The sequence below is a fragment of the Somniosus microcephalus genome, chromosome 19 (assembly GCF_052327205.1).
Source record: "Somniosus microcephalus isolate GS21.2 chromosome 19, FLI_Smic_1.0, whole genome shotgun sequence".
Taxonomy (NCBI): Eukaryota; Metazoa; Chordata; class Chondrichthyes; order Squaliformes; family Somniosidae; genus Somniosus; species Somniosus microcephalus.
This window is the reverse complement of record NC_141005.1, coordinates 82,351,681-82,360,972: the sequence shown is the minus strand read 5'-3', so window position 1 is coordinate 82,360,972 and position 9,292 is coordinate 82,351,681. Positions and strand designations below refer to the sequence as shown.

At 52.5% G+C, this 9,292-nt stretch overlaps 1 protein-coding gene across 1 annotated transcript; it reads left to right on the top strand.

The window, feature by feature from the left end:
- The first annotated feature begins 641 nt into the window (after positions 1-641).
- On the top strand, positions 642-7,162 carry LOC147104959 (coiled-coil-helix-coiled-coil-helix domain-containing protein 2-like). Its single transcript, XM_085962111.1, has 3 exons — positions 642-868; positions 5,590-5,749; positions 6,999-7,162. Exons 1-3 carry the CDS (start codon positions 734-736, stop codon positions 7,007-7,009), a joined length of 306 nt encoding a protein of 101 aa, XP_085818237.1. The 5' UTR covers positions 642-733; the 3' UTR covers positions 7,010-7,162.
- Positions 7,163-9,292: the final 2,130 nt, after the last annotated feature.

Genomic DNA, 9,292 nt, shown 5'->3' with positions numbered 1-9,292 from the left:
CGCCCCCCTTGCGCGTGCGGCCCCCCGCCCCCTTGCGCGTGCGGCCCCCCGCCCCCCTTGCGCGTGCGGCCCCCCCGCCCCCCTTGCCCGTGCGGCCCCCCGCCCCCCTTGCCCGTGCGGCCCCCCCGCCCCCTTGCCCGTGCGGCCCCCCCGCCCCCTTGCCCGTGCGGCCCCCCCGCCCCCTTGCCCGTGCGGCCCCCCGCCCCCTTGCCCGTGCGGCCCCCCGCCCCCTTGCCCGTGCGGCCCCCCGCCCCCTTGCCCGTGCGGCCCCCCGCCCCCTTGCCCGTGCGGCCCCCCGCCCCCTTGCCCGTGCGGCCCCCCGCCCCCTTGCGCGTGCGGCCCCCCGCCCCCTTGCGCGTGCGGCCCCCCGCCCCCTTGCGCGTGCGGCCCCCCGCCCCCTTGCGCGTGCGGCCCCCCGCCCCCTTGCGCGTGCGGCCCCCCGCCCCCTTGCGCGTGCGGCCCCCTTGCGCGTGCGGCCCCCTTGCGCGTGCCGCCCCCCTTGCGCGTGCCGCCCCCCTGCGCGTGCCGTCCCCCCGCCCCCCTTGCGCGTGTGGCCCCCCCCCCCCCCGGATGCTGGGTGGGGTGGGGACAGGACTTCCCCCCCCCCCAATGCTCTAACGGATTGTTGTGTTTGTGTTGCAGCCGCCCAGCTCCATCCCGCGCCCCTCCCCCTGCTCGCCCTCCACCGACTGCAGTCGCTCCTGTCCCGCCCCAGCCCCAGCAGCCCGGCCTGATGGCACAGATGGCCACCACGGCAGCGGGAGTGGCGGTGGGCTCGGCGATGGGCCACATGATGGGGAGCGCGCTGACCGGAGCCTTCAGCGGAGGAAGCAGCTCCGAGCCAGCCAAGGCAGATGTCACCTACCAGGTAAGGGGGCGAGTCAGAGAGAGTAAGTACAGCACCGTATTGTCATTGGAAATCAGAAAATGGCAGACTTACTACATGCTTAATTTTGTATCAGTCTTCACCGAAGAGGATAAAGTACCAGAGAAATGAGGAAAGCTCAGAATAAATCATGTACTAGATTTAATAAAAGAAAAAATGGTAATGGAGGAAATAATGAGACTAAAGATAGACAAGTCCCAAGGATTCCACCCCAGGGAATTAATTTTTTTTTAAAAAGTAGGTGAGGAAATTGCAGATGCTTTAGTCATTAGATCTTCCAAAGCGCGCTCAACTCGGGAATTGTCCCCTTGGATTAGAACGTTTCCAGTGTCACTCCATTATTTAAGAAGGGTGGGAAGAGAGAAACCAGGAAATGATGGGCCTATTAGTCTAATGTCTGTTGTAGGGAAGTTACTAGAATGTTATTTGCAACAGTGACTGAGCATTTGGACAAATATGAGCTGACCAGAGAGAGCCAGCATGGATTTGTAAAGGGTAAGTCATGTCTAACTAACCTAGTTGAACTTTTTGAGGAGTTCACTAACATGGTAGATAACGGAGTGTCTATGGATGTTATTCATATGGACTTCAAGAAGGCATTCAATAAGGTTCCACACAAGAGACTGTTAACAATAATGGAAGTGCATGGAATTGAAGGCAACCTGTTGGTAGGAAATTAGTTGGAAGGTAGGAGACAGACTAGGGATAAGGGAAGGGGTGTGTCCAATTGTCAGGATGTGACCAGTGGTGTTCCCCAGGGATTTGTACTGGGGCCTCTGCTTTTCAGTATTTATTAAAGTTACATTGATAGATTGTGAGTGGGCAAAATTGTGGCAGATGGAGTTCAATGTGGGGAAGTGTGAGGTCATCCACTTTGGATCTAATAAAGATCGATCAGACTATTTTCCATATGGTGAGAAGCTAGGAACTGTGGAGGAGCAGAGATTTAGGGGTCCAGGTACAAAAAATAATTAAAAAGGCTAATGGAATGTTGGCCTTTATCTCGGGCTGGAATACAGCGGGGCGGAAGTTACGATGATTATATAAAGCTCTGGTTAGACCCCCTTTAGAGTAGTGTTCAGTTCTGGGCCCCGCATCTCAGGAAGGATATATTGGCCTTGGGAGGGGGGGCAGTGCAGATTCACCAGAATGATACCGGGGCTAAAAAGGTTAAATTATCAGGACTTAGACTAGGTTTGTATTCCCTTGAGTATAGAAGATTAAGAGGTGATCTAATTGAGATGTTTAAGTTGATAGGGTAGATAGAGGTGGGGGAGTTCAGAACAGGGGGAAATAATCTTAAAATTAGAGCTAGGCCGTTCAGGGTGATGTCAGGAAGCACTTCTTCACACAAAGGCTAGTGGAAATCACCAACTGTCTCCCCCAAATAGCTGTTGATGCTGGGTGACAATAGAACATTTCAAAACTGAGATTGATAGAATTTTGTTGGGCAAGGATATTAAGGGTTATGGAACCAAGGTGGGTAGATGGAGTTAAGATACAGATCAGCCATGATCTAATTGAATAAAGGAACAGGCTCGAGGGGCTGAATGGCCTCCTACTGTTCCTGTGTTCCTTCCTAGGACATCCCAAAGCACTTTATAGCCAATAAAGTACTTTTGAAGTGTAGTCACTGTTGTAAAGTAGTAAACACAGCAAGGACCCACAAACAGCAATATGATAATCTGTTAGTGATGTTGGGTGAGGGATAAATATTGGCCAGGACATTGGGAGAACGCCCTTGCTCTTCAATAGTGCCGTGGCATCTTTTACATCTACCTGAAAGGGCAGGCGGGGTCTCAGTTTAATGTCTCATCTGAAAGACGGCACCTCAGACAGTGCAGCATTCCCTCAGTACTGCACTGGAGTGTCAGCCTAGATTATGTGCTCGAGTCTCTGGAGTTGGACTTGGACCCACAACATTCTGAGCAGAACCAAGGAGAAAAGAGCCCAGTCAAATCCTTTGTGTAACTGGGCCAACTGGTGGCAGATACAGTTTGTGTAAAATAATTCCTATTGGAGCCAGGGAGCTGCTGTACAGTTATACAGCCTTCTGTTCAGCCACAACATTTAGGGATGTGAAGGGGTGATTCTTTGAGCACAGGTGGCTCAGGAACCTGTTTCTGCCCGGGTATCTGGATCTGTTCCATCTCCGTGCTGAGTGTTTGTTCCTAGCGGGGCCTCGCTGACCAGCAGCTGCTACTGCATTTCAATATTCTATTTCAGTCTGCTGGTATCATGCTGGGCATCACGTTCACCTGCCTGGAGCGAGCCCAAGGGAAACTGTATGATGGATCTCCCCCTTTTGTTCTCCACGTCTTTACTGCAATGACTGTTCATGTGCCAGAATGTAAGCCGGACCTCTGCCACTGGCGTTGTAGAGGTGGTCGGGCCATTAACCGGAAGGTCTCAGCACTCAGCTCAGGGATAGAGGGCTATCTCAATCCCCTCTCATGGACACAAAGTAGCCAGCCATGTCACATACTTCCACCACTGGGAGCACGTGGAAGAAGCACAAGGTTAGGATGCAGAGCACATCCTGTCACTAAAGGGAAGCACTGGGGTGATGCTGACACTCCACACTGCAGTTTGTCGGTGCTCAGAGAGTGATTGTCATGGCGAATGGTGCATGTGGCTGCTCAATAGAAGGTGAAGGTTTATTCCTTGTGAAGATTTGAGTGGACTCTTAATGCCGTAGGTGGAGGCAATAATTTTGGAGAAGCCGGTCAGTCAGCTTCAGCCTCTGTCCTCGCTCCTAATCCAGTGTGCAGGGTGTAAGCGATGTCTCGGCCTTGTGTTGGAAAGCTGTAGTGCTGCTGCCGTTGTCTGGGGGGGAATGTGATGAAGTTTTCATGCTCGGGCAAGCAACAGATCAGTCACCTGCTTGATGCATCTGTGCACAGCCAATTGACGGATGTTACCAAAGTCCTTAGTGGCACAGCCTGGAATGAACCTCGCGCACAAAGGTGCAGGCTGAAGTGAACTGGGGCCCCCACTGATGGTGCTGTGCCCGTCCTGGAGTTTGGCTGAAAAGACCAGTTGAAAAAGACAAGTTGCTGCTGTCCCTGTTAAATTGGTTCATGTTTAAAGGGACACCCGAACAGCCTTGGACCCCCAATTTACACAGGTGAAATTTGCATTTGAATGTACTTCCAGGATAATGGTCATGGAAACTCCTTAAACATTTACTCCCTCCACCACCGGCGTACCATGGCTGCAGTGTGTGCCATCTACAAGATGCACTGCAGCAACTCGCCAAGGCTTCTTCGGCAGCACCTCCCAAACCCACGACCTCTTCCACCTAGAAGGACAAGGGCAGCAGGCGAATGGGAACACCACCACCTCCAAGTTCCCCTTCAAGTCTCTCACTATCCTGACTTGGAAGTATATCGCGATCCTTCATCGTCACTGGGTCAAAATCCTGGAACTCCCTCCCTAACGGCACTGTGGGAGCACCTTCACCACACGGACTGCAGCGGTTCAAGAAGGCGGCTCACCACCACCTTCTCGAGGGCAATTAGGGATGGGCAATAAATGCTGGCCTTGCCAGTGACCCCCACAGCCTGTGAATGAATAAATAACATTTTTTAAATCCCCTGTAGTACAGGTGCAGTGCTGCCTCCACACTATAAGGAGGATATTGAGGATTGAGAGAGGGTACATTGTAGATGTGCTTGGATGCTGCTTGGTATAAGGAAATACAAATATGGAGAAAGACTTGAAAATGTATTTTTTTGCCCCATTGGAACAAAGCAGATTACGAAGTGATATAATATAAAGTGTTTAAAATGATGAAAGGCTGGGACAGGGATAGATAGAAGCAGACTGCTTCCAGTGTTGAGGGGCCTAGAACAAGAGGCCATCGTTACACCATTAAATGTAAGAGAATTCATGGGATAGTGACAGCGTGGGTACAACATTAGCTGAGGGACAGAAAGCGGAGAGTAGTGGTGAGTGGTTGTTTTTCCAGACGGGAGGGAAGGATACAGTGGTATCCCTCGGGGGTCGATATTAGGACCACTGCTGTGTACAGGAACAGAGTGACCTGGGGGGGTACGTATACAAATCTCTGAAGGTGGCAGGACAAGTTGAGAAGTCTGTTAAAAAGGGGCACAGGTTTTATTAATAGAGACACAGAGTACCAAAGCAAGACAGTTATGCTAAACCTTTATAAATCACTGGTTAGGCCCCAGCTGGAGTATTGTGTTCAATTCTGGGCACTGCACTTTAGGAAGGACAGCAAGGCCTTGGAGAGGGTGCAAGAGCGGTGGAAGCAGATTCAATAATCTCTCTTTCAAAAGAGAATTGGATAAATACTTGAAGGGGAAAAATTGACAGGGCTACGGGGAAAGAGTGGGAAGTTTGACTAGTTGGATAGCTCTAACAAAGCCGGCACAGGTATAATGGGCCGAATGGCCTCCTGTACGGTATCATTCTATAATTAGAACAGAGCAAACAAAACCTGAGTTGTGAGGCTGTGGAATTCAATTCTAGGGTTAGTGGTCGAGGCAGAAACTGTCAGCATTCAAGATTAGGTTGGATAGGTGCATGAAGGAAAGGAGGGTGAAGTGATAGGAGAACATGGGATTGTGGGAGGCGAAGCTCCCATGGCCTCGGGGTGAACGGGCTGGTTTGTGTTGGAATCCCTATGCTGTACAGTGCGACAGTTGGTCTTTAATCATAGTTTCCCTTTTTCCTTGTAGGAGCCCCCAATGGCAGCCCCCCCGGCCCAGCCACGCGCCCAGCAGAACTGGCCCTGCCAGTTTGAAATGAGGCAGTTCCTGGAGTGTGCCCAGAACCAGCATGACCTGACACTCTGCGATGGTTTCAACGAGGTGTTGAAACAGTGCAAATCTCTACATGGTAAGTGGGATATGTTCAAAATTACCATTGGTTTTAATTTGTTTATGTGTGACTGATTAGCCCCTTGCCTGTGGCACAGTCTGTAAATGCACGACCTGGTGTACCAAACCCAAACACAACAGGCCATCCCAGCTCAGTACCTGGTCTGGGCTGCATTCGGTGGCCTAACTCACTACTCTACAATCGGACTCCACGCTCCTGGGCTACAGTGCGTGTACTAACCACGGTTACAGCTACTGACTGTTGTAAAGGACATGAAAATAGATTGGTCAAGTGTGATGTGCACGAGAGCGCGGGGGGGGAGGGGAGAGCGCGGGGGGGAGGGGAGAGCGCGCGGGGGGGGGGGGAGAGCGCGCGGGGGGGGGAGAGCGCGGGGGGGGGAGAGGGGAGAGCGCGCGGGGGGGGAGGGGAGAGCGCGGGGGGGGAGGGGAGAGCGCGGGGGGGGGAGGGGAGAGCGCGGGGGGGAGGGGAGAGCGCGGGGGGGAGGGAGGGGAGAGCGCGGGGGGGAGGGGAGAGCGCGGGGGGAGGGGAGAGCGCGGGGGGAGGGAGGGGAGAGCGCGGGGGGAGGGAGGGGAGAGCGCGGGGGAGGGAGGGGAGAGCGCGGGGGGAGGGGAGAGAGAGCGGGGGGGAGAGCGCGGGGGGTGAGGGGGGAGAGCGCGAGGGGGGGAGGGGAGGGAGCGCGGTGGGGGGAGGGGAGGGAGCACGGTGGGGGGGAGGGGAGAGAGCGCGGTGGGGGGAGGGGGAGGGGAGAGAGTGCGGGGGGATGGGAGGGGGAGGGGAGAGCGCGGGGGGGGGAGGGGAGAGAGCGGGGGGGGAGGGGAGAGAGCGCGGGAGGGGAGAGAGCGGGGGGGGGGGGGAGGGGAGAGCGCCCGGGGGGGGGAGGGGAGAGCGCGGGGGGGAGCGGAGCACGGGGGAGGCGGAGCGGGGGGGGGGGGGGGGGGGAGAGCCCGCGGGGGCGGAGGGGAAGGAGAGTGGGGGAGGGTGTGGATGAGAGAGAGAGATGGAACATTCAAATACAGCTGTACAGCCACAAATCTCAAACGCATGTACACACTCTGCGCGCACTCACATTTGGAAGTCTGCCCAGGTAGCTCTAGTTTTTCAAAGCTTCTTCCTGAGCCCTCTGTCCCCACTCTCTGCCGCTGGTGGTGTGTCGGTAATGGTGACACAGCCCAAATCAGCTCAAACTAACAGCCGTCCCCAGGGTGTGGGATTGCACCCCTTGTAATTCTTGTGATCTTTTTACCAGATGTATCCTGAAGTGGGAGCTGCTCGTTGGAGTCTGAGGATGTGAGGAGGAAAGACGGGAATGCAGTGACTCCAACCATGCCCCTTGTGATGGTTTTAGTGATGAGATAGCAGAGACCTCTGTAGTGTACAGTCACTAGATGTGAATAAAATCTCCTTGTGTGATTGGACTCTGCCTCTGTTTGTAAGCTGGGATGTGGATGGGATAAATATAATTCACAGCAGGGCCTCTGGTTGTTATGGTGACTTTTTAGCAGTTGCTCCTGGTCCTGGTTCGGGACTCGGTACCAGTTGCCTGTGGCTGCTGTAAATAATGACATTGTGTTTACTTCGATTGCATGGATCGACTGGAGAATCTGGGATTCTTCTCCTTAGAGCAGAGAAGGTTAAGAGGTGATTTGATAGAAGTGTCCAAAATCATGAACAGTTTTTATAGAGTAAATAAGGAGAAACTGTTTCCAGTGGCAGAAGGGTCATAGAATCATACAAATTTACAGCACAGAATGAGGCCATTCGGCCCATCGTGTCCGTGCCGGCCGACATCTCTCCACCCTAATCCCACTTCCCAGCTCTTGGTCCGTAGCCCTGTAGGTTTCGGCACTTCAGGTGCATAGCCAAGCACTTTTTAAATGTGATGAGGGTTTCTGCCTCCACCACCCTCTGGGTGAGAAAAGATCTCAACTCCCCTTTAATCCTTCTACCAATGACTTTAAATCAATGCCCCCTGGTTATTGACCTGGGAATCAAAGGACACCAATTTGAGGTAATTGGCAAAAAAAAGAGGTGACTTGAGGAAACTTTTTTGCATGGAGTTGTTGTGATCTGGAACTCACTGCCTGAAAGAGTGGTAGAGGCAGGAACCCTAACCACATTTACAAAGTACTTGGATGTGCACTTGGGATGCTGTAACCTGCAGGGCTACGGACCAAGAGCTGGGAGTGGGATTAGGCCGGATAGGTCTTTGTTGGTCGGCGTGGACACAATGGGCCGAAATGGCCTCCTTCCGTGCTGTAACTTCTATGATTCAATCGGTCCGTGCTGCTATTTATGCTCCACATGAGCCTCCTCCTGCCTTACTTCATCTCGACCTATCACCATATAGAATCAGAAAGTTACAGCACAGTAAATGTGGTTGGGGTTCCTGCCTCTACCACCCTTTCAGGCAGTGAGTTCCAGACCCCCACAACCCTCTGGGTGAAGACATTTCCCCTCTACACCTTCCACCAATTATTTTTAATCTGTGCCCCCTGGTTTCTGACCCCTCTGCTAAGGGAAATAGGTCCTTTCTATCCACTTTATCTAGGCCACTCATAATTTTATACACCGCCAATAAGATGGTATGTTGGCCTTCGTAGCAAGAGGGTTCGAGTACAGGAACAAGGATGTCTTGCTGCAGTTGTACAGGGCCTTGGTGAGACCACACCTGGAGTATTGTGTGCAGTTTTGGTCGCCTTACCTGAGGAAGGATGTTCTTGCTATGGAGGGAGTGCAGTGAAGATTCACCAGACTGATACCTGGAATGACGTATGAAGAGAGATTGGGTCGATATTCGGTAGAGTTTAGAAGAATGAGAGGGGATCTCATTGAAACTTATAAAATTCTAACAGGACTAAATAGACTAGATGCATGAAGGATGTTCCCGATGGCATCCAGAATCAGGGGTTACAGTCTAAGGATAAATAGGTAAGCCATTTAGGACAGAGATGAGGAATTTCTTCACCGAGAGTGGTGAACCTGTGGAATTCTCTACCACAGAAGGCAGTGGAGGCCAATTCATTAAATATATTCAAGAAGGATTTAGATATATTTCTTAAGGCTAAAGGGATCAAGGGAGAAGGCAGGGACAGGGTACTGAATTTGGATGATCAGCCATGATCTCATTGAATGGCATAGCAGGCTTGAGGGGCTGAATGGCCTACTCCTCCTATCTTCTATGTTTAAGATCTCCCCTTAGCCTCCCCTGTTCCAAGGAAAACAGACCCAGCCTGTCCAGTCTTTTCTCATAGCTAAGATTCTCTACTCCTCTATACCCTCCCTAGTGCAATCATATATTTCCTGTAATGTGGTGACCAGAACTGCACGCAGTACTCTAGCTGAAGCCGAACTAGTGTTTTATACAGTTGAAGCATAACCCCCTGCTCTTGTATTCTATGCCATGGCTAATAAAGGCAAGCATTCCGTATGCCTTCTTAACCACCTTTTCTACCTGGCCTGCTACCTTCAGGGATCTGTGGACATGCACTCCAAGGTCCCTTTGTTCTTCTACACTACTCCGTGTCCTACCATTTAATGTGT

What these genes read in the sequence shown, in the direction of transcription:
- LOC147104959 (XM_085962111.1), top strand. Translation starts at nt 734, where the DNA reads ATGGCACAGATGGCCACCACGGCAGCGGGAGTGGCGGTGGGCTCGGCG. An exon ending in AGGCAGATGTCACCTACCAG is followed by an intron (nt 869 to 5,589) that starts GTAAGGGGGCGA and finishes TTTTCCTTGTAG; the next exon opens with GAGCCCCCAATGGCAGCCCC.